Source organism: Aspergillus campestris, assembly GCF_002847485.1.
Source record: "Aspergillus campestris IBT 28561 chromosome Unknown P168scaffold_9, whole genome shotgun sequence".
Lineage (NCBI taxonomy): Eukaryota > Fungi > Ascomycota > Eurotiomycetes > Eurotiales > Aspergillaceae > Aspergillus > Aspergillus campestris.
This window is the reverse complement of record NW_020194344.1, coordinates 960,608-988,538: the sequence shown is the minus strand read 5'-3', so window position 1 is coordinate 988,538 and position 27,931 is coordinate 960,608. Positions and strand designations below refer to the sequence as shown.

Sequence of the window (27,931 nt, the reverse complement as noted above, 5' to 3'; positions counted from 1 at the left end):
ATCGAGCTGTCAGGAGCGGAGTTTGGTTCCTTGATCAGCGTCGGACCACGCTGGGGGGTTTTACATACCATGCATGGGTAGTTATGTCGGATGTCGCAATCAAGGGATCTGGCAGTGGCTACTGTTTTATTTTTATGTCTGAATCTAGGGATGTGTCGAATTATTGGCGGTTGGTCGAGATGATGACACCTAACGTTTTCTCTATTCGAAAAAAATAGATTGGTAGAAATAACACCCATCCGGGACCGAGTACCAGGTTTGGAAAACAACCGCATAACATGCATGATGACGGAAGACGACGTTCGCCTGCCGTAGATGACGGGGTGGGGCTCATGGAGCTTCCCTGTCCTTGGGTCAACCCCAAGACGAAACAACTGTGGGCTGGTTTCCTGTCATCCGTCTGTCATCCACCTTTATCTTGGGTTGAGTTCTTTGCTTTGGTTATTTTCATTTATTATTATTAACGTTATTGTTGTTATTTGGTCCCTTAAGGCGATTCTTCTTGGTTTCTGGACAGCATCTGTGCAAGCTCTATCATGGTCGGAATCCAATCATCTTCTTAGCGATCGATCATGATAACAGTCTGAGACAGAAACATCGAACCTCTTGAACTGTTCCCTGATCCATCACCTTGCAGCGGGAGAAAAGCGGGTCTCGTGGTTTCTGCTAGCCTAGTATCTGTCAGGGTTTGTATACCCGCACGGTCCCTACGTTCTCATCCCGTAATTACACATAAATACAAGGCCCTTTGCGCAAGGCAACTGGTACTATACATTGATACCCCGTCAGACAACAAGTATCTTTTTTTCAAGGCTTAGCTGTTTACACCCCAATACCATGAAATACCAGCGATTGAGACCGCTGTGGCAGGATAAACTATGGTTCGTATCAGCCACCTAGCGGCGAGCGGTTACTCTCCGCGTTCTTTTGACACCAGCAAGGGTCATTCAATGATAATTGAACTGTTCCCTTTATTGCTCACTTATCTTGTCTCATCCTTGATTGATTTATGCATTTTAATACTCGGATCCCACCCTCCCCAAAACACAACCATGGATGCAGTAGGCTGCGAATACGAAGAAGTAGGTACTTCGCAGCTGAAAACAAAAGCAACGGCTTATTCAGGATGACAAATTCCGGGTCCCCCTCCCTTTCGGCCGGGAGCCCTCCTAAGCCCCCTTGGGTTTAGACATGGCAACTGGACCGTTCCTCAGGCCATAAAGAGCTACTTCCTTACTCCTGCGGCGCTGTGCTGTGCGATTGCACATGCATCCATGATTCCATACATGCAGCCCCCCATTGCCTCCCACTGCCTTGGCGGTATACCCAGTTTGGTCGGCCCCCAGTTTCACGTTGCAGGGGAGGTGTGGTTCAATTAGGTATGTGGTGTTACCCAAAAGGCCGTTCCCACTTACCGGCGGTTGCCTTTTCAATCCATCTGGTCCTATTTGCTAGTAGCTACTCAGTTCCTTCCTTCCTAAGTAGGTAGTAAGTACCTTCCTCGATCGTTGTACATTCCGGGGAAAGGGGGGAGACGGGAGTGAGGGAAGTCTTTTCCGTGAGTTTTTGACTCAGGCACACCCCACTTTGCGGATTTTTGAAAGCAGCTTTGCCTCCTCCTTTTTGTTTTTTTTTTTTTTTTTTTCCCTTCTTCTTTGTTCTTTGTGCGGGCGTGAGGGTGGCTTGACGAGTAATGCGGTATCCAGAATCAGCAACAGGTGGATAGTGAAAAGGGCAGGTAGGATTGAGGTATCCGCCACCCTGGACTAGCCACATACTACTCTAAACCCTAGAAGCCCTGCCCCCCCTTATAAGAGTGAGCGATTTTATTACCACATGCCGAGTTTGAACTCATGGCTGGGTGTAACAGTACCTTATCGATAACATCGACTTAGCTACCTGCGGGTGTTCCCATCAATCCTTCGCCACCCCTACCTGCCCTGAGGCAGTCCTGTCCGTGCGGGTTCAATTACCGGTACGTACATAGTAGTAGTGCCGTAAATAGTATATCTGGCCAGATGTTTCGGAATCCTGCTACTCGTATCAGTAAATTGATATCGCTGGGTTTCAGCGGCGTTTTGCCTCGGGGCGTGACTTAGTGCGAGCCCCTCTTGGACTACTAGGTTAGTCGGCTTATCTTAGTGAGAACTAAGCTGTGGGCTGGTTAGTTAGGCATCGTCGAAACTCAAACATTGCGCTATGCTACTTCGCCCCCGTGTTCGTGGGCTCAGCAATCTCAGGGTTTAGGTTCCTACTATTGAGGCTAGTTGTTGGATAGGGAGGGTGTAATATTTGGTCGGGGGTTTGAACGTGCGTCGACATTGGATAGTGTGGAATAGATTGGAATATTGCCTTGAAAGGAGTATTACATAAATAAATGAATTAATTAACGAATTGATGAATTGAGTAAATTCAATTTAGCAACAAGGAGTCGTATAGACATTTATGGTTAGTTATGACAGGCATCAAGATGACAGCCAAGACATGATGGTTCATGACTTGTTAGGATCACCAGGCTACTAAAGCGTCCCACTACCATTTATGCCTAGCACAGCACAGCATATTTGGTTAAGACACAGCCATCCAACCAGCCAGGCCGACAGGAAGAGGAGGCTGATTGGCAGTGTCATCGCCTAGTTAATTTCCATCAATGACACCTAGGCGCCGAGGGATTTCCCAATCATCTACTCCATAGCCGGAGCCACTCCTAGATCCAAGACAGTAGCCATGCCTGTTCTGTTCTCGCGGGCCCAAGCTGGGAAAATCATCACCCTCCCCGATCCCTTGGCACCATCTGTCAAGCCAACCTTAAGAGGGAGGACCGGGCGATGTACGGAGGCCTCGGAGGAGGGTTGGTTTGGGGGGAGGGAGGATCATGGTGGGTAAATACGATTCCTTGCCGAATCATATCTAAGTCCCCTTTGACATGGTAGTTCTTTTCTTTTCTTTTGATTTTCTTTTTGATTCTACTTTTTTTTTGCTTGATTTGACTTTCAATTGTAGTATTTATTTTCTTTGGTTCATGATTTTTGTCTCGCAGGGGCGGACGTCTACCCCCACCTCACACACTTTCTTCTAGCCCCTCCGCTGTCACAGCCTGGGTAATGGATAATAGGTATTAGATAATAATCACCACCACTAGGTAGGTATGATCATAACAACCACCACAATAGCAGTACATGACAGCACACTATCTCCAGCACAATGCAGGAATAATAGTCAACATCCGTATAGACATGAACAATAACAACAACGTTCAAAATGGGAAATCCCAAGGAGAACAATAAACCAGATTCGGAGTGGCAGACTCGGCGGTCCTCCGTACCTAGTTTGTGGCTACTGGATCCACACCCACCCACGATCGTCGGGTTCTGGGAAACCACATCTCCCCCCCCCCCCTGTTCTCCATGGGCGCCGCCTTGGCCTTTTGGGTCGTCCGACTTGGGGAGGTGGCTGCTAACTCCCTTTCCTCGGCGCTGATTCAATGTGTATTCTTCATATTTTATCTTTTCTTCTGTTCTTCATTTTTTGCTATTTCTATTTCATGATCTACTGTATTGTTTTGGTTTGAAAGCTGTCTTTACACTAAAAACCATAGTTGGTCAAGACATGAAGATCATTCACTGTCATTCATTTTAATCTTATCAAATCAGATTATTATTTTTCTGAATAGAGAATATATATATTTAATTAATAAATAAATGAAATGTGATGATAATTATGGTTCCCCTTTTGGTGGTTTCGCCCCAAGAAAGGGCAGGGTCCGAGTGGGAAAATTACACAATACCGAAGAAGCATGATAAATGACAAGGTTGAAAATTAAAAAGGGCGATCATCGGGAAAATAAAACAAATAAAACACAGAAATGGAAAAGGAAAAGAAAAGAGGAAAAAAGGAAGGGGAAAGTAAAAATGATTGTAATAATCAAATAGAAAAAAAAAGAAATAGAAAAAGAAAAAAGAAAGGTAAGGAAAATTGAATTAAATAAATCAAACTAAGTAAAAGAAAAAAAGAAAAGTCAAAGAATTAATTGTCTGAACCCCGAACCTAGGAAGAGAAAGAGATCTTGGTCCACCTAGCCCAGATCCAATTGTTGAGCTGCCTTCCTCCTTACCTTGCATAACCTTGGTTCAGCTGGTCCATCGTCATCGTGTGCGGCAATGTCACTGTCCTTTTTAGTACGATTTGTCGCCCATTTCTCTCCCTCGATCTTCATTCGGGATCTTGACGACTACCTTCTCCAACCAACCTTAACTATTCCTCTTAGACTTAAATGACTGACTTGACTGGATTCTCTCCCTCTTCCTTTCTTTGTTAATTCTCTACTCTTCTTTTCTTCTTCCTCGTCCCCTACTTTAATACTCGGTCTCCCCCATTTCTATATACTCCTCCATTAATTGCTCTCTTTCCTGCTTTCCGTCCCCACCTGATCCTTCGCATTGTCTTTTACCTCCTCCCCGAACTATATAATACCGCCGCCATCGTCATCCTGGATCTTCCACTAAACGATTCTCCATGGTTACACCACACAACCGCCATTGACGAGATCACCTTTTAATTTCGACTGACAATTGCGTGGGAGCCGCCGGCCGGTTGTACTGCGTTGTTCCAATCGCCGATCCAGGTCGCATCTCTGCCTCCTCTCGATTTGCAAACGTAGGGAAGGATAGCCTTGTTGCCTTCTTTCCTGCGTGTTACGTTCTTCGCTCGGCGCAGGACTCTTGTCTATGTCCCAGTACCGTGACCTGGGCGAGGGGAACGGAAAAATGGCCATTTCATATGCGAGCGGGATCCCCGCCGATCACAGCCAGGCCCTTCCCTCCTTTCGGGAGGTAAGTGCGGGCGCTTCAATTGCCAGTTGCTGCCTGAATTCGCGGAAGACTGACCTATTCCGCAGCTGCTCCCTCCTCACCTCCACGACGAAATCGAGTCGACCTCCTACTTCACCTCCCGCCAACCGCCACGCGAGCGCCCCGCTTCAGCCAGCCACGATGTCTCCGGTCCCCATCCGATGACCGATCCCCGCCCCTACGGCCCAACTTCCAAAATGGCCATGGGAGAAGTTCAGGCGCCCCGTGATTACTCGGTGGCCCCCCCAAACAGAAGTCACGGGGCGGTGCAATCCCGAGTCCACGGAAATGCGCCCGCACCCGCGCCTGCACCCCCCGCCACCTCGACGCCCCGGTTCGCTTCTCGAGGCCCGAGCCCCATCCTGCCCCCAATCCGGGACCTTCAATCAATCTCCGATCGGGGCGCCATCACGCCCACTGCGCCGTTCCCCGATGTACGGCCGGTCTCGCGACCCGACTCGTACTCCGCGCAGGACTATCGGGCTGGTCCCGCCCCCATCCACGGCTACGCGGGGTCCATGGGGGACAGGCGGAGTACGGATGCGTACATGGCAAACGGCGGACCGCCGGTGATGCATGGGCAGGTGGCATACCCGTACCCGCCCATGTCCTACCAGAGCGACTCGGAACAGTCGGCGCAAGCCTTGTCGCACGCCCATCACTCGAACTTTGGCATCCTCGGCGACCCGATCGACTCCAAGAACAAACGCCGACGAGGCAACCTGCCCAAGCCCGTCACGGACATTCTGCGGGCCTGGTTCCATGAGCACCTTGACCATCCGTACCCCAGCGAGGAGGACAAGCAGATGTTCATGACGCGTACCGGACTTACAATCAGTCAGGTTGGTTTCCTCTTTCGCCTACATATATGAAGACCTCATACTGACATGAAATAGATCAGCAACTGGTTCATCAACGCTCGACGACGCCAGCTGCCGGCGCTGCGCAACCAGATGCGCAACGGGGCCAGCGATTTTGACTCGCAGCGGCAGTCACCATTCAGCGACGTCGACCACAACTCCCCCGAGTCGATGCCGTCGCCCCATCGAATGGGGCCCAAGCCTTAGACTTCCCCCCATGAACAACGCACAACACGAGTTGACAGGGTCTCATATCAAATCGAGACGTCTTTGCTTTTCCTCGGATGCCACCAGTCGAGTGCAATCGACCAAGATCATTTTTGATACCCTTCCCGCTTCTAATCGAATTTTACCGGCCTTGCATAGGATACACGATCTAGAGACGTCCAGCAAGGGGTTTCATAGAATAACCCTCTCCCATCCACTTGGGCTTTGGCAGCCTACGGAGAGAGAATACTTGCATTTGTGGTGTTTTTGGTCACGTGGTGTTTATTTTTTATCTTATAGCCGTCGGTCTGGTGCTCATCTTCGCATTTGATGTTCTTTACTTTTTAATTTCCTTTGTCTATCTCCTATGTTATCCTCTCTTGGGCACCAACAGGTTTGTTTACCAGGAAATTGAGCATCTCGATGAGTGTATAGTATACTAAGTATGGATGATGTGACCATGTCAAGCTAGATTTTTCTTTTTTTTTTTTTTCTTTCTTATTTTTGGTCTGGTTTTATATAGAATGGCAATCAGGAATTCCTTCATTTTCAATTCTGTCAAATTCACTCCACTAGTCAATTAGGTTTGTAAAGAGGAGAGGAAAGAAATAAACGAGAAAAACAACTAAAACAAGGCAAACATGGTTTCGGACACTTTCCTGCCTGCCAAGTTGGGAGTATCCATGGAACCGACTGCCTGGTCCTGAACTAACCTTAGTTTTTGGCTGGGTTGTCATTTCACTCTTAATTTTATTTATTTTTATTTTTCTGATTTTATTTAATCTCTTCTTTTTGCATCTTTCTTAACTCTTCACCATTCTATCATTTGGCAAGACATTATCAAGTAGTATATTGTATGTATATTACAATTTATGCGTATATCTCCCACACATTATACAGTACAGCTCAGTAGATAGCCAGTACTAACCTCCCCTCGTATCAACCACTAGTTCACAAACCTAAGTAAGTCAAGTCAGTCAAGTAGGTACCTTGGTAGTACCACCGCATTAAACGAAATAGGCAAGTGGCCTCTAGCAGTCAGAATCAGCCTAGCAGGCTATGCTGTCACCCAGTGACACTAGAGTTAGTTAGCGGTGGTGGGGAAGGGGCAAAAAAGAGGCGGGGACAGGATGAACGTCTACGGAGCCGGTGAGTGTTTGTTGGCCAATTGTGGGGGCATGGAGGGCTGGCTGTTGGGTGTCAGACAGACATAGCTAGTTAGGACAGGACTGATGATCGCCGGGTGGGTTAGCACGTCATTTTTCTTTCTTACTTTTGGGACGGAGGACTTGGGGTGTTGTTTTTGTTGTTGGGAATCTTGGAGGGTATGGGGTCTAGTTGTTATTACTGGATGTATTTGGTTATTGCTATTATTGTGAAAGTTATCTTTCTTGTTTGTAGGATGTGGTTTGAATGACATTAGTTAGACAGTATAGTGCTAACAAGGAAAGTATACACCGAAGGGATAGTACCATCTAACCCACTCGTGAATCCACTTTTCCTTCAGAATAGGCATATAGTAAGTACCTACCTAGTATCATAGCCACCGAGGATGTACTATTTAGTAACTGAGTAACAGCCTAACAGGTAAGAGGTAAGAGACCGCGATCAGATCTCTCCCCCCCGCTGCTGACACTAACCACTCCCGTCGTAGTACCTGACTACTACCTGGAAGAACTCCCTGATGATACCCTAAGGTACTCCGTGTGAATCGGCACAATCTTATCGGAGAATGTACCCGTCCTGTAGTTATTGGCTGATCTGCATCTCCTTCCACGTATCAATACATGGCATGACATGACATTACATGACATGACATAGCGTATCATGACTTGCTTACCCACTTTTAATCATGTATGTGCTACATATGGTGTTATGCCCAACGGGCCGCATCTGCATACTAGATAAATATTAGTATTATCGTTCGTTATTATTTTGATAATCAATAATGATAATAATAAATCGGTGACCGTCGTGGCATCCGATTTATCCATGCACGGGAGACCCTCAAATAGGAAGAGCACCTTCGATCCCTCCGATCTATCTGTCACATGGCGGTGATCGTCTTAGTCTCAGGGTCCGATTGAAACCTGACTGACTGACTGACTTGACGTGAGTTGACTGTCCTCGGACCCAAAGATCGACGACTAGCTTGTGGCTTAGGCTTGGGTTTGGACGAATTCTTGGGATGTCACCCGTTGACGTGAGGGGGGGGGGTTTTGTTCATCGGGGTTTGGTCAGATCGGTAGAGCCCGAGGATCCACGTACCTCCTGCTTTGCTTGTCTGTCTTTGGCCTGCTGCTACTAACTATTGACTAACGACGGGGTATTTTACTTTTTTTGTTTTTCTTTCTAATTCTTTTCTATTTATTGTTACAGCGTTAGGTGGCGTCCCCGCTTTGGCAGATCGATCGATCGAGACGTTTTTGGTCTGAGATCTGGCTCGGCATAGCATGACCTCATTGGCACTACATACCTACAGTAGTACCTACTCTCCCTGGTTAAGTGTTATGGATTGGGCACCAGGCTGCTGCAGTCCAATGCCTCGTATTTCTTCTCAACATCTAAGTACGTACCTTACGTACCTTCCTTCCTATCTATCTACCTACCAACCCACCTAAGGGAGTGATACCCCTGTCCACACCTGTAAAGCTACCTACCAACTGGACAATGGTATGCCGAGAAGAAACTATTTCTTGTGGCTTTTAATATCCGGGAAACGGTTTAGCCATCTGCACCCCACCGGCGATCTCCCTCGGGTTGGGTCGATCTGTCTGGTATTATCAACTAGGTATTATTATCGGTTACTGGCGTCTTAAGGGATCGTTGATCAGGTCTGACAGTGGTGATCTATTTCCATCATCATCGTAATATTCTTATTCTTTGTCCTCCCTTCCCCTGTCAGCCTGATACTCGAATGGAAGCCGTGTAGCATTACCGACATCCAATAATCCCACCCCTTGTTACTGGCTAGCGCGGGAGACGCTCCTGAGCTACCACCTACCTAGCTCCTACCTACATGAATACATACATACATATCCCGACATGTAGGGAGGGAGAGTAGCACACAGTAGTCCAAGGGGAGACCCTCAATCGATCCGTGCGCCCCTTGGTGTAGCTCACTACCCACTTAGGACCAACCTGCAAGGCGTCAACTCATGTATTTGATCCCCGACTGCATGTACGGTCAATCAGTCAGTCAGTCAGTCAAATCGCCACCCACACTCAAACTCTCATACACCCGCGCTTTCTGCCTAACCGCAGCCCCACGTCTCCCTAACGTGCCTTACTTGGCCTGCATCGATTTCGGGCGTCCGTGCCCTGGTCCTTGGGTCAGTTGGACGGATGGGATTGGGCACGGTAACATTTTCCGCTTGCGAGCCGCTACCCGCGGCTGCCTTGCTTGATTCTCGTCTTTCGTCTGTGGCCTTTGTTGAGGGCTTTGTTCGGGATGTGTCATGGTGGAGTGGGTGGGTGTTGATTATTGATGTGTCTGTGTCTGTGTCTGTCCTGCGAGGGATCGCTGGAATGCTGTGGAGCTGTTTCCGGTGGGTTGGGTTGGTCTGTCTGTCTTTCGAGGATCGACTCCGTGTCTAATTCTAGGATGGTCCTTACTTCTGATGGTCTGATACGTTTGTCTTTGTGAGGCGGTAGGTTATTCGTCCGGAACCAATATGCTGATAGTATGTGGTCTTTACATCCCACTATGCAGTACCCTTCTTCGTTTGGACTTGGCAAAACGTAATGAGATGCCATACACTACGCTATCCCAATGCTATAAGCGTATACAAGGGTTCTATTATACTATGTACGAATATATACAGATCCTACCCAAACAAATACTCCCACCACCCCTTCTTCCATACCCTCCCAAACCGATGATTCACACAAGCCTGGGCACTCCCAAACCCCTCCGCGGAGCTATGTCGCTGCCCATTCCCCCACACACTAACAGGCAGCACACAAAGTCCTCCATGACCGCCGTCCGCCCCCTCTCCCTCTCCCTCCCCCTCCCCAACACACAACGGATCCCTCATCTCATGAAACGGAGCCCACGTCACCCGCCGCGAGCCAGACCCCCCTTCCTCCCCCGCTAAATCCCCAATCCCCTCATCAGCAGCCACCGACCGCTGCACAAGCCAATGCGTCGGCGCCAGCGTCCGCGACAGCACATCAATCACCGCATCAGTGAACACCCCAGGCCCCGTAACCTCCAAGATAGTCGACTCGTCGTAAGCCGGCTCCGCGCCCAGCACGCCACCATGTCGCTGCCGGTGCTGCCGCGTGTGCGACAGCACCCGCACGATCGCCTCCCGCAGGATCGGGCTGAACCGCCGCGGCGCGAACATGGTGTACTGCCCGAACCCGTAGCTGCGGCTCCAGTGCCAGTCGCGCTTGAGCTGTGCTGACGCGTGCGGCTCGTCGATCTCGACACCTAGCACGAGCGAGTGTGCTTGTGGGGTGTCATTCGCGTCGAAGAACGGGAGGAGCGCTGGGCAGTTGGCGATTGGGCGCGCGGGGAATGCGTCTGTGTCCGCGTAGAAACCTCCGTAGTACCAGAGGAGGAGGTAGCGGAGGAGGTCGGCGCGGAGGACGTGGTGTGGGTAGGATTTGTAGAGGGTTTGGAGCTCGGGGACGGATGCGAAGACGGTGTTGATGAAGGTTTTTGCGTAGAGGGTTGTTACGAGCTGGTTTGCGTTTCGTGTTAGGAACGGATTTCAAGGGTGGAAAGAAAAGAAGTAATGAGGGAGGAAACGGAAGGATTGCGTACGGAATAATCCCATTGATCTCGGTTCACCTGCTGGAACAGCAGCGAGTCTTGCCCCCTCTGGGATTTGTGCCGTCCCAGATGAATCTGCCAGATATGTTGTTGTGCGGTGTCGTCGCCCTTGCGCGCCTGTCGCACGGCAGTCTCGATCGCAACCAGCGCGTCGGAGACATTCTTCTCGTAGCTGAGGTCGGGGTCCGACCGGAAGGACGAGCGATATAGATACCGAGGGGTACTCTCGACGTCGTAGTCGGGCGCCTTTTTGTCGGCGCGGTTGTTGTTCGTTGTCGGCGGGGGCGACGGAAGGCCGAAGATAAGAAAGTACAGGACGACGCTGGAGATGAGCCATAATAGACGCGGGAGCAGCCGCCTCCGCCGGCGGGGGTACATTATTATTTCTGATACTTGATTTTTCCAGCAAGAATAATGGTTAAGATGCAGAAAAGATTGCGAGGGTTCGACGATGGAATGGGCAATGGCAAGGGCAAGGGGCGGCCGTCAGCCGTCCTGGGGTCCCGGTGACGAACATTTTTGGAGGAAATGAGCGTCGTCCGGGTTGGGTGATCCAGGTGGCCTAATATGGCTGTTTGAACGAGCTAATTCCTTTCTGAGAAATCAAAAAAGAAACATCTGACGTGGATGGGCGAGTGGGCGTCAGAGCGGAGGGAAAAGAGTGGGGACAGCTTGGACGGGCGTCGATTTAGGGCTCCTCCGGGCATGTAACACATTTCCCTTTGCAGCCAACCAGGGGATGATCGGCTATTTTTAGATGGCTGTTTTCGAGCATCGATCGCGATCGTTCATCCCAACTGGCCACTTGCTACAGGTAGATGGTGCATTAAAGATGAATAGCAGATCTGGTTCATAAGGCTGGGGTCAAGATGTAAATAAAGTTGTCGTTCGATCCAAGCTAAGCCTTTACCAAGACGCGGCCGGTCACGTGTGAGCTCCACTTGCTATCAGATCATTTTCATTAATATGTATATTGTCAGTTAAAGTATTTGAGGCTGGTTGTAGAGAAAATTCGTAACTATGCGTTGGTGCTTCTATAAAATCGTGGTGTTGTAGGAGCTATATGCGTCTTCATAGCCCCATTTCTTATAATGAAGCCAAAGACCACAACGAGATCAACTAGTATGCTATACTATTCTAGGTTGGAATTACGCAAGTCATAGTTTGCCAAAAATATGCTGTAGTCTGTTGCTTACTTTTAGAATCCCGTCTGTTTGGCCTACGAAGACAATAAGGAGCCCAACGGTTCTGGGTACATTGTCATTCATTAGACGAGTATAGTATTGGGTATATACGACCACGACCGTCCTAGAGTTAGTAATTCATGAATTCGAATTATCAACACACGACCACGCAGACGAACCCGACGCAGCCTTGCTAGACGCAATAATACTGAGTACAGAACCATACGTCCCAGAAATCATCAAAAAGAACCCCAAAACAATGACAAGGACGCTCCAAAACACTAAAATCCTCCATTTCACCGTAGGTCGATCTCTCCCGCTGGCCCAATTGTCATACAGCCACATGCACCCCATCGGCTGGAACGACATGAAGGTCCCGAGCAGCGCCCCAATCAAGGACACCAGATCACCGAAGATGGGGATGCCGCTGGCGATGAGGTAGGCGGCTATTGTGGTGGCGAGTGTGCAGCCGAGCCAGGTCACCCAGTGTGTGATAGAGTTGGAGACGAGATGATCCGATCCGCGCAGAATGCGAACGAAGATGTATTTGCTTGAAAACTGGAAGGTGTTGGAAGTCAGATCATGTAGGGTGGACTCTATGGACAACTGGTAGACGGCTTACATGGAGGACGACAATCGAGCTGACGACCAAGCCTGGGAGGGAGATCCCGTAGGCAACTTTTTTGATCAATGGACCAGCGGATCCGAGGGCAGGAGACGCCACGTATGAGCCGCAGTAGTAGTACATGACGATCCCGACGATGAGGTAGACTGCTGTCACGCCACCCTGGCAGAGTAAAAGAGGTCGATTGTACTGCGAAGGGTCTCGCATTTCGGCGGCGATTGGGAAAAATCCTAAGTTGATAATTAGCATGTACAACATGGTAGCTACCCGTCATGTCTTGCGCGTTCCCCCCCGCTCATTCAAGGGAATCAAATATTACAAAAGGATTATATCACCTGGAGTTCCACAATAAGCGAATATAATGGACGAGACGGCAGAGACCGCTTTATCGAAAGACGGACGTCCAACTAACTTGTAGTCTGATACCCAGATGCCCCCTTGGGGAGCTGTCGTCGGTCTGTCTTGTATGCCAACTGCAATAGTGACAATCATCACTGTATGACAGTAAGCATTTTATGACCACATTAGATGTAAAGAATAATATCGCACCAGCAGTAAAAACACACCCTAGCCCTATCCAGGCAACCCATTTAATTTCTCCCAATGTGCGAACACTACCCACAGCGAAGGAGACAATAGCGGCTACTGCCACAAAGACAGCCGTACAGGTTCCATGGGCCGAGACAGCGTTCAGACCGATGGATGTACTCAAGAGGCCCGAGCCCATGCAGAAGATCCAGTCTAGAGCGCACGAGTTAGAAAGACACAGCCGAAGGCATGCCTATGAACAAGAGACCCACAAAGACAGACAACAAAGCCACACACTTCCCGGCCAACTCGACCAAACATCAAGGCCCCCGCATCGTCGATCCCGTATACTTCGGGATGCCGTAGCTTGAAAGCACCGACTATGTAGTTAGACCAAGTTGTGATGGCCGCTACTGCACAGATGCATATCACCCCCGGGATCATGCCCAGCGTGTCGAGTATTCCCGGCATGGCAAGGACACCAAGCCCGAATTGGGTTTTCATCATCAGAGCTGTGGTTCCGATCCATCCGACCTGTAGATCGTCAGTCGCTGTGCCCAAATACTGGGGAAAGAGCCCCGAACATTACGATAGTTTGGGCCGTCTTCGGTGATTTTGCCAAAGACTGCATCTTCAGTGATGGGTGCCACATCCAGGGACTCGGATGATTTGTCGATCGATTCCTTTTGCCCATTGGTCGTGTCTGACATATTGTGTGAAGAATCTCAAGGGTCTGGCAATATGGACAGGGTTTGCGATAAGAGAGGGGAAGACAGAACTCTTGTACAAACTAGGGGTAAACCGGCAGTTCCTTCTATAATGCGGGGATAACAACGATTAAGACAACTATGGCTCATACGGAAGATGTCATAGACGATAGGCCAATCAATTATTCTCAAAACCGAGAAGGCATCTCTAAACGGTGTCGCATTGCATCAACCGGCTTGGCCCTTGCCGCTCGGCACAGTCAAACTTGCGCTTTAGGCAACAGATTCCTTATCTAGGGAGATAGTAGCGCGACTCTACTAGTTTCGCGATACCAGGAAAGGAAATGTGCCACGAGTACGGAGTATATGCGCGGAGCATGGGGTATTCAAAGTTTTGGCTAGTAACTACACCAAGCCACGTTTGGTAGTGCTCAAGGAGGGTTTGGCAAGGGCAGTGAATTGAAAAGTGATGGAGCTCATGATGGAAAGCATGGGTGACTTCCAAATCGCATATTATCCTGGATCCATGGGCCCCGTTCACATACAACCTCCCCTATATGCGTACCTCGCAATATACGAAGCGAAGAGTATTCGACAATATTTCTGGCTAGCAAAACACGGGAATTGCGTGATTTTGGCGCTAATTCGCTCGAATCCTTTTATATATGAGGGCGACTCCAGTCTCTATCTTTCCAAGGGCCCACCAACATCAATCTTTGCGATTAAACCCATTCCTTGCACGGCAACCACACTCATAACAAACAGGGCAAGCGAGTCCGCAAGTGATAGGCAAGCAGCGCTCCCCTTGTAGGCTATAGGCCCTGGTTTGCGTCCATGATACAATATCCCGGAGGGTGGAGTCGAGCGGAACGGTGTGGGGCGCGCTACGGCCACTCCATCCGTCGTTTTTACCTCGGTGAAACAGCTCTATCATTGCACAAATGATGGCTGCACGGACTCATGTCGTGCTGTGGTTTGTTTTGATGTCATAGTGTGCAATATATTTGGACGAATGCAGCCCTGATGTTAGATGTCCTGCTTTGACTAGATGGTAGGAATGATTTGAACAAATACACCCCGGACACTTCATTATACTCCGGACAGTAATAGGCTGGTGTCTTCCAGGATTTTACCCTAGTTGTGGTAGTGGATAGGGATATTATCGCGAGTTTTTGATAGGCTGGAGAGCACAGTCTCGTTCGAAGATGGGCCTAGGACAGCTTTCACCAAATATTCACCTCGCCATTAATCGCTAAGCAGGAACTGGCATATATGAATTAATCGTGATGGTGTATAATGCAAACACATTACCCAGATGCCTAGACACGGCAAATGACTTGGTAGTGACTGAGCCTGTCCAGGCAGTGTCTAAGTTTGATGCTAGTCCTAATCGCAAGTCTATGTTGTCCACCGTTTGTCTTGAGTGAATATGACTTTGGATTATATATATTTTGGTAAGAATGTATGAAACTGATCAAAATTTAGAGACTTTACTGATAGTATAGAAACTTGACGAATCGTGGGAAGAATCCAACCTTGCAAAGATGTGTAGCAGCTTTACATGGTCAGCTTACACATCGGACTGATTGCAATCACTGGCTTTCCACACATGTAAATCACTTGCTACTTCCCCTAATAACCCAGGACATAATATACACTGAGTCCAACCAAGGTCTGCAATGACACTACTTTTCAGAATCGGGATCGTTGCCATGGCTGGATCATTCAGGCGACAGCGATTTACTATCGACACCCTATAGTCAAGCCCACAAATACTTTGTTTTCAACATCCGTCACATTCTCACATCTAGTCCTGTAATAGGCCATTTATTCGTTTGTGGTGAGTCTTCCAGCTTTAGCATGACATCTGTATCTATCTATAGGTCTTACTGAAATTCTCGCTAGACCTATTGGCAAACGTTCAGTCCCCCGGTATGCGGGTCCGAGCCAGCTATCAGAGACGTGAAGAAGCATGAGAATACCACAAAACACACCACCCTGCAACCACCATCGGACGGCAGGGCCGTAGTGTGGGTGTGATAAGGTGCGCGGAGCTTATCGTGGGTTGACCATGCATGGCTCATGGTGGGTGTTCCCAACAAGCCTTGAACGGAGACATGGGTTTCATAATGGTTCTGCTCGAGCGGGGAAACTGGAGATAGTGGAGCGTCTGGAATAGTAGGATGAATCTACCCATGCCTATCTCATGATCGTTTTCGATGTAAGAATCAGAAAGCTATAAAGAGGCAACACATCCAGGCAATCGCAAACGGTATATCGCTGTCCTCTTTTCTTCAACCCACCTTGATCAACCCCTGTATTTCTCCTCGATAGCCTCAATCATGGGTTCCTACATGGACGACGACTTCCTCGACGCGATCATCGTCGGTGGAGGCTTTGGCGGCTGTTACCTCCTCCAAAACCTGCGCAAGTCAGGGTTCCGCGTGAGGGTTTTCGAAGAAGGCCACGGGCTAGGTGGCGTATGGTGGCATAACCGATACCCCGGCGCCCGCGTCGACAACAACACACCGTTCTACGAATTCTCTGACCCCGAGCTCTGGACAGAATGGGAGTGGTCCGAAGCCTACCCAGGCCAGAAAGAGATCGTCGAATACTTCAAGTTCGTGGATCGAAAGTGGAATCTCAGTCAGGATATCACCTTTGGCACCAAAGTGACAGATGCAACGTGGGATGCTGCGCGCGGGCTCTGGACTATCCAGACAGATAAGGGTCACGTCGTCTCCGCTCGCCATCTTCTCCTCTCCATGGGCTTCGCTTCTAAGAAATATATCCCCCACCTCAATGGTCTCGAAACGTTTGAGGGCCTCAAATGCCATACTGCCGATTGGCCAGCCCGTCCTGTCGACTGGACCGACAAGCGCGTTGCCGTGATGGGAACTGGCGCCACTGGGGTGCAGGTCATCCAGGAGCTGGGTCCGAAGGTCGGAAAGCTTGTCGTGCTGCAGCGATCTCCGAACTGCGCACTCCCGATGCGACAAAAAGCCTTCAAACAACCAGTAGATAAATCAAAGTACGCGGAGCTGTTCCGAACCGCACGCCTCTCTCAGACGGGGTCAGATAACATGCTAGTCGACCGACGAGCCAAGGACGACACGCACGACCAGCGCATTGCTTTGTATGAAACGCTGTGGGCTAGAGGGGGGTTCGCGCCCGTGCAGGCCAACTACTTTGATTTCATGACCGACCTCGACGCCAATCATTCCTTCTATCGGTTCTGGCGCGATCAAGTCCGACAGCGACTCACGCGGAACGATTCAGACTTGATTGAGAATCTGGCCCCTGAGAACCCGCCATATCCGTTTGGTACCAAGCGGCCTTCTCTCGAACAGACTTTCTACGAGGTCTTCAACCAAGACAATGTGGAGCTAGTGCCGCTCAAAAAGACGCCAATTTCCCGGATCGTTCCTAACGGGATAGAGCTGGAAAATGGGATTACGATAAAGGTCGATGCCCTTATTCTAGCCACCGGGTTCGATGCCGTGACGGGCGGTTTCTCGCGGGTCAATATCCGCGGTGCGAAGAACAAGTCTCTTAGAGGCGAATGGGCCGACGGGGCGAGAACCTGTCTCGGGATGGCGACGTCGGGTTTCCCCAATTTGTTCTACCAGTATGGCCCGCAAAGCCCAACTGCTTTTGCCAGTGGCCCATTGATCTCGGAGATCCAGGCGGACTGGATCATCGCGACTATGGTGTATATGCGAGAGCATGGATTTTCGAAGACTGATGCTAAGCCTGAGATGGAGGAGGAGTGGTCTTGCATCACGAACGAAGCATGTTATCAGACGCTAATGTCGCATAATGAAACGACGTGGTATATGGGTGGGAATGTCCCGGGCAAGAAGCGAGAAGCGCTGGGCTATATTGGAGGGTTGCCCAAGTATCAGGAGTATTTGAAGGAGTGTGTGGAGAGCAGGTGGTCGAGTTTCGTATTTCAGTAGGCCATATATATATAATGGGTTCTTAGCTTCTTGCATCTCTCTTCTTACGCATTGGAACGAAATTCCTTTGCATTTATAACTTCACAACAAATGTCACCGTTTACCATGTGTAGTTGATGCTAGAATAAATATATCTTCTAGTTCCCGAAAACATGGATTGATAATGATACCCACACATCCTAACAAGAGTACGAAACAGTATAAAAAGCCAAACTACTCTCTACCGTCCTCGCAGCGCCGAACTGCGAATATTCCGATTAGTATGAATCCCACGCTGCGCCCCCAAAACTGGATCCAAATCCGCATTCTTCACCCTCCACACAGCCTCAAACCCAGCAGCGTCGGCTCCCCCCTCCGACCACCCCCAAGTCTTCCCCCTCGGATACGCCCCCATCATAGTAAACCCCGACACCTTCAGCTTCCCCACAAACGCCGCGGCATCCTCCCCCTCAATACCATACGCGTCCCCTCCCGTCAAGTACTGCGCCTCGGGACTCGGCGAGTCCCGATTGTACGACATATGCGCCACACCCGCCGGAATGATGAGCAGATCTCCGGCCTCGACGTCCGTGAAGAGAGCGCCATCCTCAGAGTCAGACCCGTAGGTGTGCTCGTCGGGGCTGTCGTCTAGGTCGGTGGTGCCCCAGCGGATTCTGCCCGGGCCGGACGGCACGACCATTACTTCGTGGGTGGCTGGGTGGTAGTGGGATCGCTGGTGGTGGCCGTAGGTGGTTACCCATTGGGAGTCTCATTTGTTGTGTTGGAGGTGTTGGATGAGAGGGTTGCGTCGACTTTTCCGTCTCGGATAAGGCTGTTTTCGTAGAGAGGCTTGGGGGAGTTGAGGATTGGGTTTGTGGGGTTCATGTGGTAGGGGATGGTGGGTCAAGATATATAGTTGGTAGTTTTGGAATGGGCAAGTCACTCCGCCGATGCATCACCAATGCTATTGGTCTAACAGTGTTAATTGAACCTCGATATACCTTCAGACAGCATAATAGCGATTAAATAATAATAAATTACAATAGATAGAATTAGGGGCATTGATGCCCATGGTTACGCCGATCCATATAAGCGACTCTACGACAACTTTATTGCTGTTTCTCAAGTGCACATCTTTCATAAACATGATACTTTTCAGTACCTAGATATCATTCTGATACATTCTAGCAATAACTTCATATACATCTCATCCAAACCGATATACTACACATATCCCCCCATCCCTCCCGCAACAGAATCATGCGATTTTCAAAATCAAGCGCAGATCTTGCTGTCAGCAAGCTTCTTGGTCGGGTACAGCACGGCCGGCGCGCCACCCTTCAAGGGCACCGACACCGATCCGTTGTCACCGGCCTTGACGGGCGAGCAAGTAATCACGTCCGTCAGCTCGGTGCCGGACTCGTAGCCCGTGCCCGTGACCTCGACCGTCGCCTCGCCGCCCTCGCCCTTGTTCGTGAGCACGGTGATGATCTGCGAGCCGTCGGCGCCCTTGCGGATGGCGATGGAGGAGTCGTCTGAGAAGATGGCTTGGGTCTGTTTATTGCGTTAGATTCTGCCTTTCTACATTCTGGGTTTGGATTGGGATATGGGTGGAAGTAAATACCTTGAAGTCGACGTATTTCTCGTCCTGCTTGATGGCCAGGTTGCGGACCTTGTTGGACGCGGCAATCACCTTGTACAGCTCGCCTTCGGTGTCGTAGCCACCGGTCCAGGTGGCTTCGCGGTTGGCGGGGTCTTCGCCGCCCGAGAAGTGCTGTTCCTGGCCTGCGTAGATGATGGGGATACCGTCGGCCAGGATGGAGTATGCGGCGATGTTCTTGGCCAGGGCGACGTCCTTGGTGTATCTGTTTTGGTTAGACATTGCTACCAATGTGGTAACACATACTGTATATGCGTGTATGTTGAGTGGAGGGAGACTCACGAAGCAAAGCGAGGGTTGTCGTGGTTGTCGACGAACGAACCCAGCAGGTTGACGTCCTTGCACTTCTCTTGGACCGTGGTGATCATGCTGGCGAGCTCTGACATGCTGCCGCCGGGGGCCTTGAAAGCGTTGATCAGAGGGTAGTAGCTGGTTGTTGTCAGTGGCTGTCTTATCCATCGTCTTTGTGTCTGGGAGGCCATACATCGGGTAGTTCAACAAGCCGTCCATGACCTCCTGGTACGAGCAGATGTTGTCGACATCGCCGTCCAGGACCTCGCCCACGCAGTAGACGCCCGCGGCCTCGTTGTATCCCTTCCAGAAGTCCTTCTGGACGTGCTTGACGGTGTCGATACGGAGACCGTCGACTGCATTCGTTAGTATGTTTTCCCACTCCACCTGTACGTGGCCATGGGAATGGATGGGTGGACGTACTCTTGTACTTCTTCACCAGGTCTCCAACCCACTTGTACCAGATATTCTTCACCTCCTCGCTTTCGGTGTTCAAGTCCGGCAAGGCGACCTTGTTGTCGCCCAGCCAGCACTGCTCCGACTGCGTCGGGTCATCGTAGTTCTTGATCGGGCAGTAATCGTGGAAGTACTCTTGCTTGTTGAACGGCGTGAAGATGCTGTAGTCGACGGCGTCACCGGCGCCTTTGTATCCCTATTTCTACTTAGCTATGCTCGGCGAAGGCGGGCGGGTTGCATCCAGGGTGACATACCATGTGGTTGGCCACAACGTCGACCATGAGGTACATGCCTCGCTCGTGGAGGGCATCTGACAGTGCAGTCAGGTCTTCCGGCTTGCCGTAGTGCTCCTCGAGAGAGTTTCTAATTTGATATTAGCTTGAATAGAGGGCGAGCAACATTGGGGGGGAAACGGACATGTCCTGCTGCCAGTAGCCGTGGTAGGCCTCGCCGTACTCGGTCGTGTCTTTGATTTGAGACGTAACGGGAGTGATCCAGATGGCAGTGAAACCCATGTCCTGGATGTAGTCCAGCTGTTCTCTCTCTTAGCTGTGCTCTTGTGCCCTAATTGGAAGTTGCTCGAGTGTAGGTACCTTCTTGATGATTCCCTGCCATGTACCACCACAGTACTTCCGGGCCTCCGTATCGCAAGGCTCCTCGGTCGAGCCATCAGTGCGGGCAAATCGATCCGTCAGCAGGAAGTAGATAGACTGCGACTTCCATTCCGCGGGGGTTGCTGCCAGGGTCGTGCCCAGGAGCAGAGACCACAAAGAGAGACGCATTGGTGAGGTTATACGGGGGGAGATTTGTGGCGAGGGATGCTTTTTTCTTCTGTCTGCAGTGGGGTGTAGCATGGTTACGGTTCCTGGGAAAGAAGCGTATTTATAATGCTCTCTTAGCAGGAGGAGGTTATTCGACCGATTGGTCCGTCGCCCAGTGAATCCCCGACCCCGGTCTGCCGAGTGTGAAGATCGGCGGATTCTGCGACGGTCGTCCCCTCTAGCGTTACATTCCTTATCCTAGCCAGGGGTAGTGGTCTTCACCATGCAGGGAGGGCGTCCATTCAGCCTGGTTCTACTGTGTGATAATTATGCAGGAATGTTCTGGCGTTTCCTGGCTGTTGTTTGATTGGGGATGACCCCCGGCCGGCAATTAGGGCACGGCACCATGGCAGATGCGGGGAAGAATCTCGGGGATTTTCTAGAAGATCGTTATTCCCTTCTTTCCCTCAACCCGTTGATTCCACAAGACTTTCCAGGAGGGTAGTCTAGAATCCTGTCAAAAGAATATCATGTCAATCTTCATCGGACCATGACCAGGGCCTGGTGGGGCAACAGATGAGGGGAAACTGGCCTTGGTATCTTTCTCCTCAGACCAGTCAGGAGTCGCAATCAATCGGACTCCGACCGACCCCGCCGGATTCATGATGCCATTGTCATTCCATCCACCCTCTGCGTTCTTCCCTTCGCTCATGAATCTGAAACCTCTCCTATCTCTCCTTTCCCTCCCTCCCGTATCCCAATTCATCCTGTCCCGCACTCCCTCATCCTTCGATCTGGGCGCCTAGATTATCATCAGAAGCCCCGCCCTCGATAGTATCCCTATCGACATCGCGGTAAAGGGCGCTAAGCACTCGGCGCCCAGCCGAGTCATATCACTGCTAACTACGGAGTAGTCCTAGCGACTAAGGCCAGAACCGTTCTGTCCATCTTGCTTCGCTTCGGTTCAGCGCTACAGACAGACCAGTCAACACGGCACCCTTCTACCCAAGGGTCTAAGACTCACCCGTGCATAAATTCCCCGCCACAAAGCACCCCCTCCTGCACCACCATCCATTCTGACATCACCGCCCAGACCCCCCTGCAGCTCCTGCCCAATCCATCCGCGATCTGATCTCCGGGGACGGACTGCGCCAGTCCGCCCCCGCCTACGCCACTGACGGGGTGGGGGGCCGGCACAAACGTGATGGCTTGCTGTGGGCGCTGTTACTGGCGATGTTTAAATCAATTGATTGCAGTTCCCTCTAAGCTAGCCACAGCCAATCGTTCTGGCACATTCGACGGGCGGATTGGTACTAACTAGGATTGAAGAAGTGCCTCGGCAGCGCAAGTGGATTGCTTGGCCGATCGTGCAGAACGGTTTGCCCTATACTGGGGCGGATGGGAATGCGACTATGTTCGGAGATTTCTTCTTGATGCTTTATATACGGAACGAGCAAATCTCCGAGAGGAAGAGAGAGTCTCGCGCTTGAGTTGATGGCGCTGCGTTCGCCGGCCATCTTAACCACACCTGCGCCCCGTCTCTCGCCCAGGACACCGAATCCAATGTCTCATCCGATTCTCTTCCTCTGCCATCACTACTTCTGGAAAAGACACCACTATACGGCTGTGTCTCGCCGTGCCCTGACAGCCATAAAGCCACCACCGGAGCTTCTACCCCATCAACAGCGTCGCTGGACCGCCACCGGAGTAAGTGTATGACGGCGGTCAGCCGTGGTTCCTGTACACGCTCTCTGCAGCGCAAGTACTGTATCAGGCTGTCTATTTTTGGGAGCGAGCTGGCTATATCCGTGGGACGGACGTTGGTAAGGTATGTCCGCGATCTGGATCATGGGATTCAGCAGGGCATATGTGCCCGTGATGGAAGTAATGGAATGTATGGGAGCCTGGGAGGGTGGTGCTATTGGATCGAGAGTATGCAGGTAGGTTTGTAGGGGTAGAGGTGGAGTTGTAGTCAGTGATATCTTTTGTTTTGCTGTTTTTCTTTTTATATTTTTTTCTATTTCTTTTCCTTTTTCTCCTTCTCTCATGATGCATAAGCAAGAATGGTAAGAAAACCTAATAGATCCAAGAAAAGGATACTCCACCTAACATTAGTTTACTATTTCCGCTCCGCATAATACCCATACCCCATACCAACAACAACAACAACAACAACAACAAGAACAGCACACTCCTACACCTGTTCCCCCCCACAAACCCTCACGCACGAACCTCCCCTCTTAGCGAAGCCTAGCGAAGCCAGACACATTCCGCTCAGGTAGTGGTAGTGTAGTGCACGTCAGCCACACAACCAGATTCAACGTGCTAGTGTGAATGTAGATCGGTGAGGAAGTAGCGTTAGTAGGGTCGGTTCCTACATTCCGTTGGTAGGTACTCCGTAGGTTGTATTGAATTGGGTAAGGCTGGGGTTGGGGTTGGGGGAGGTTGGGTTCTTTTTTGCCTCCTTCTTCTACGAGTTCTTCTTCTTCTAGTTCTCCTTCTAGCTCTCCTTCTAGTTCTCCTTTTAGTTCGGATAATCCCTGACAAGGCTCGGGTTTGGGGAGTAGTAGTGGTGGTGGTAGAAACTTGGCAGTGTGGATTACTTGGACAGAGGCGGGGGGCCGAAGGAAAGAAGAAGAAAAAGAAAAAAAAAAAAAAAAAGAGAAAAAAGACAGAGAGAGAGAGGGGATGTGTGTGGCGAAGTAAACATTAGTTTGCTTTTCTTTGCAATTACATGGAGACAACAGATCTAACCCATTCTATCACCATTTCAGCACCCATCCCTTGCCCCACGCCCCCTTCCCAGTCAATTTCTCCAGCCCACTCAGAGACAGGGTTCCCGAGTCCGTATCGTACAGCATAGCGTCCACAGGCACAGGCGTCCCGTTCAGCGTCACCGTTCTCGGAGACTTCTTGATGCCCAGGACCGTTATCGACCCCAGAGGGTTTGACTCCTGCCAGGTCCCCTCTGCTGTCGCCCGCAGTCGTGACCGCGACGCCTCGAAGTTGACCGTCAGCGTGCTCTCCGGATCGATGCTCTCGCCGTCGTCCAGGTACAGATCTCCCGTAGCAGTGCCGTCCGTCCCCAACGCCACCAGCAACGACCATGGCGACTGGCGTGCCTCGCGTGTGGTCAGCGCGGGCTCCTGCAGGGGCAGCACGCTGCCGCCGCGGATGTACACGGGGATGTGACCCAGAGGGGCCGGGATGGTGGTATTCACGCCTGGCTTCGCGTCCACTGCGGTCTTCGTGTACCAGTCGTACCACACCTCACCGCGACCAACGCCCGGGAAGACGCCCTTGACGGTCTTGGCCTGCGGCTCCAGCACGGGTACAACCATGATGGATGGCCCCACGAGGAACTGCGTAGCGACGTCCGCCAGGGTAGGGTCATCTGGGAACTCCCAGGCCAGCGCGCGCATCACGGTCGACCCGGTCTCGTGGGCCTGCTGCATCAGCGTGTAGAAGTACGGGAGGAGCGCGTAGCGGACGCGCATCGCCGACTTGGTGGCGTCGATGACCGATGCCCAGCGGTAAGGCTCCTGCGGGATGGCAGAGAGCACGTTGTGGTTCCGGTAGAAGGGGAAGAACGCCGATAGCTGCATCCACCGGTTGCAAAGCTCTTCATCGGCATTGCCGTTGAACCCACACGTGTCGACACCGAACATGGGGATGCCAAACAGCGAGAAAGACAGGGCCTGGGAGATGGAAAAGTACATAGATCCCCACTTGGAGAAATTGTCTCCTCCCCAATGACCCGCGTACCGTCCCGAGCCTGAGAACGTTGACCGCGCGATGATAAACGGCCGTTTGCCGGGGAACACCTCCAGCAAGCCCTTGTAGGTTGCCCTGATGCCCTCGTGGCCGTACAGGCTGTGTATATCGTACTCTTGGACCCCATCCACATGGGTGGAGTTGGGCGAGATGGCATGCACGGCCAAATCGTGGCCGGTCTGCACGTGGTTAATCACGTACGGGGGGTGGTTCACGTTGCGGACCCCCGGGGTGGGGGTAGTCCGCAGGTACGACGTAGTGGTGGAGGAGGTTGTCGGTTGGGCAGCCGCCTGGCTGGATGAGCTGGCCGAGGCGGCGGCAGCCTCGGTGGCGTTGGTCACCTCGAATCCCTCGGGATAGTCATACAGGACATTGCCTGGCTCACCCGGCAGGGAGAAGGGCGGGTGTGCGGGGTTCATGGTCAAGTTCCCGGTGCCACAGCTGCCGACGCAGAAGGACGACACCTCGCCCATGTCGTACCAGATGCCGTCGTACGCCAGCTTCTTGTACCAGGTTACCAGCTCATTGGCCCAGAAGGCAGCCGCCTGGAAATGGGACCAATCCGGGTACACGGTGTACCCGGGCCACACCGCCCCAATGTACAAGCTTCCGTCGGGGTTTTTGATGTACAAGTCATCTTTGGCCCCTCGGGTATAGGTTTCATAACTGTGGATATCAATCAGCCGTGTCCGTGAAAACAGAGGACTAGACAGTAAAGGAATAACACTCACGCGTCAGATGCATTTTCTGGGTTCGGGATATACAGCGCGGCGTCCACGATGGGCACCCAGCGACGGCCCCCGTCATGGAGCTTGTCGAGGAACTTTGCGCCCTCCTCGTAAGAGAATCGGTTCTCATCATTGTCAAAGTTCCGGTATCCATGCATGTAGTCGATATCCGCCCTATCAAAACATCAGTTATGCGCCAAAAGATTCATAGAATCACATACCAGAGGTATTCCAAGGGAATCTCAAATCGCTCAAAGTTGTCTACCACGTCTTGGAATTCCGACCAGTTATTGTACCCCCAACGGCACTGATGAAACCCGAGGGTGTTGTACTGCTGCATTGCCGGCAGCCCCACGGTACTCAGCTGGTACTGCTTGGTCACATCGGCCTGGGTGGGCCCGGCATAGAAGGTCAAATCGATGCTGCCGCCCAGCGTGCGCCAGGTCAGGCCCTTGGAGCGCAAGAGCACCTCGTGGCCATGGGCATTTCGCAGATACACGCCGTGCGAGAAGGAGACATATTCCTTGGTGCTATCCGCTTCGCTGGCCTTGACCGGGGTATGGTCCCCGTCACTCCCCTTGCGGAAGTACCGGGTATCTAGATAGAATGCATGGTGGCCATAGATATTACTACGGACTGTCAGCACAGTTTCTTGCAGATGATGTGGCAAACTCACTCATCGATGGGATCGGCAATATCCGCGGCATACGTAGTCAAGGTCGAATTCCGCAGAAGCCGGAGCTGCGTCATGCGCTCTCCCAGCCCGTACAGGTTGTACTCGTCTGGGAGGGAGGTGACGAACTCGACAAACTGGTTTTCGTAGACCAGCACAGAGCCTGCCGTGTTGAACAGGACATCCCCGGTGGCGCGCCGGGTGACCTTGAAGTTGAAAGAAGGCTCGTTGGACCATTCCAGCTGCAGCTGACCGCGGTGGCCCCACCCTTTGGTTGAGGCTTGAGGTCGTGGGACCAGTGCCTCCGAGAGGACGTACCAGGACTGGTTGGAGGCATCTACGTGGGAAGGGGTGATGACGATGTTCAAACGATCCTCTGCCTGGTACTCAACCGATAAAGACAGGGAGTCGACGTCATCACCGTACACATTGCAGGGCTTCCCTGCTAACTGTAGACTGGCCGTGAAGCCATGAGGGGTGTGTTCCACCCCCGATGCCTTGTATCCCGGGCAAACCGATTGCGCATTGACGGCCTTGGGGTCATCAATGTTGGCAATCAATTGGGCGCCAACATCCGCAGAGGCGGGGATGGTGAACTGGGGGGATGTGGCGGGGGTGGTCAGAGTGGTGGCGTATACCAGCGGCGCTATAGCCAGCCATGCCGTGAGGGCGACCATGATGATGTCGACCGTGTGTGGTGTGTGGATCAGGTATTTGGGAGGGATGATCACTTTATATTTTGACCCAAAAAGGGCAGGGTCAGGGACACAGGAAGCGAGAGGCCCAACATCCCTGCTACCGCGATATTTCTCCGTCCAACCTCCGAGCTATGGCAGTAAGGGGGTGATTGAGTTGCGGCAATCAAGGAATAATGGGGGGAGGGGAGAAGGGGGGAGGCTTCTTGGAGAGGTTCGGCGGGCGGGGAGGAGTGGGGTAGATCCTATAGTAGCAAGCTAATATACGAAGCCGAGAGTCAAACAGACCTCCAAGACTCCAATGCAGTAGTCGAATGATTAGCGCATGTCGATATCGACGGTAAATCGAGCTAAAGATCATGAGTTGGCGTTGGCGATGATCTTAGTCCATTCACAACACCCTAGCGTCGTATGCAGGGAAGGATGGAAGTGTTCGATGCAAGGAACAGAGACTGGGCATGATCCAAGGTCCGAGTCAGAAAGCATCCGATTCGACCATGATGCCTGAAAGCAATTTCACGGCTCACCAGGATGCCGTGGACAAGTTGTAGATGGTGTCTGAGATGACGACGATCGTGATTTGACTTGACAGGGCGGAGAAGTGGAGTCGGGTGGAATCAGGTGGAGTCCCGTGAGCGGGGCTCGGAGCAATATTCTCCTTTGGGTTAGTCCGGGTCGGTCCGAGTTGATGAATGACTCAGCAGCGGGACCGGGGGGTCATCTGATTCCGGCACGCGGATTGGCCAATTCTCCGGTAAATGCCCGAGAGTGGGTTTCGGTTGGAGATGAGGATGGACTGATTCACCTCTCTTCACCCTCATCCTCGTCGCGTTGACCCCTGCTCTATCTTATTGAAGTCCATGTTCTTTTCATCAGACCTTCACAGGAATGGTCTAAGATAGTCGGTTTAGGCTGCCGGTGAAGTCAAACTTGGCTCAAATCAGGCAACTCCCCTCTGAGTCTCCACTCCCTCCAGGTTTCATATGGGAAGTTACTGGCCAGGGCTAGGACTCTCAGACCAAAGTCTCCTCAAAGGCCAAGGGTTCCTCGTATCGATCGACTCCAATCACATCTCATCGGCTAGACGATGCCCCATATTTATTTTGGTTCCTCATACTGCTCGGCTTCCCGACTCTGCTCATCCAATCATTCCCCCCCCTCCAGCTGTGGAAGGCTATCTCGGCCAGCCATGGCATGCCATGCCAACATTAGCA

The 27,931-nt window shown here is 51.4% G+C and overlaps 7 protein-coding genes across 7 annotated transcripts; 2 read left to right on the top strand and 5 right to left on the bottom strand.

The window, feature by feature from the left end:
* Nucleotides 1-4,727: 4,727 nt before the first annotated feature.
* P168DRAFT_239533 (homeobox domain-containing protein) lies at nt 4,728-5,917 on the top strand (the record flags this gene model as incomplete). Its single annotated transcript, XM_024833673.1, has 3 exons — nt 4,728-4,832; nt 4,898-5,692; nt 5,747-5,917. 3 exons carry the CDS (start codon nt 4,728-4,730, stop codon nt 5,915-5,917), a joined length of 1,071 nt encoding a protein of 356 aa, XP_024691291.1.
* Nucleotides 5,918-9,744: 3,827 nt separating this feature from the next.
* Nucleotides 9,745-11,320, bottom strand: P168DRAFT_305956 (uncharacterized protein; the record flags this gene model as incomplete). The annotated part of the gene is made up of 2 exons (XM_024838975.1): nt 10,689-11,320; nt 9,745-10,605 (listed from the first exon to the last, which is right to left on the bottom strand). Exons 1-2 carry the CDS (start codon nt 11,073-11,075, stop codon nt 9,745-9,747), a joined length of 1,248 nt encoding a protein of 415 aa, XP_024691290.1. The 5' UTR covers nt 11,076-11,320.
* A 699-nt stretch (nt 11,321-12,019) lies between these two features.
* Nucleotides 12,020-13,744, bottom strand: P168DRAFT_272148 (uncharacterized protein; the record flags this gene model as incomplete). The annotated part of the gene is made up of 6 exons (XM_024835302.1): nt 12,020-12,439; nt 12,504-12,736; nt 12,842-13,000; nt 13,056-13,247; nt 13,307-13,568; nt 13,619-13,744. 6 exons carry the CDS (start codon nt 13,742-13,744, stop codon nt 12,020-12,022), a joined length of 1,392 nt encoding a protein of 463 aa, XP_024691289.1.
* Nucleotides 13,745-16,083: 2,339 nt separating this feature from the next.
* P168DRAFT_239146 (flavin-containing monooxygenase) lies at nt 16,084-17,700 on the top strand (the record flags this gene model as incomplete). Its single annotated transcript, XM_024833653.1, has 1 exon — nt 16,084-17,700. The coding sequence occupies one exon, from the start codon at nt 16,084-16,086 to the stop codon at nt 17,698-17,700; it is 1,617 nt and encodes a 538-aa protein (XP_024691288.1).
* Nucleotides 17,701-17,920: 220 nt separating this feature from the next.
* P168DRAFT_305954 (uncharacterized protein) lies at nt 17,921-18,534 on the bottom strand (the record flags this gene model as incomplete). Its single annotated transcript, XM_024838974.1, has 1 exon — nt 17,921-18,534. Exon 1 carries the CDS (start codon nt 18,377-18,379, stop codon nt 17,921-17,923), a length of 459 nt encoding a protein of 152 aa, XP_024691287.1. The 5' UTR covers nt 18,380-18,534.
* A 420-nt stretch (nt 18,535-18,954) lies between these two features.
* On the bottom strand, nt 18,955-20,868 carry P168DRAFT_312003 (alpha-amylase; the record flags this gene model as incomplete). Its single annotated transcript, XM_024839543.1, has 8 exons — nt 18,955-19,233; nt 19,304-19,544; nt 19,622-19,768; nt 19,824-19,986; nt 20,054-20,282; nt 20,341-20,449; nt 20,504-20,619; nt 20,680-20,868. 8 exons carry the CDS (start codon nt 20,866-20,868, stop codon nt 18,955-18,957), a joined length of 1,473 nt encoding a protein of 490 aa, XP_024691286.1.
* A 2,741-nt stretch (nt 20,869-23,609) lies between these two features.
* P168DRAFT_239895 (glycoside hydrolase family 31 protein) lies at nt 23,610-26,699 on the bottom strand (the record flags this gene model as incomplete). Its single annotated transcript, XM_024833688.1, has 4 exons — nt 23,610-25,287; nt 25,353-25,523; nt 25,571-25,978; nt 26,026-26,699. 4 exons carry the CDS (start codon nt 26,697-26,699, stop codon nt 23,610-23,612), a joined length of 2,931 nt encoding a protein of 976 aa, XP_024691285.1.
* Nucleotides 26,700-27,931: the final 1,232 nt, after the last annotated feature.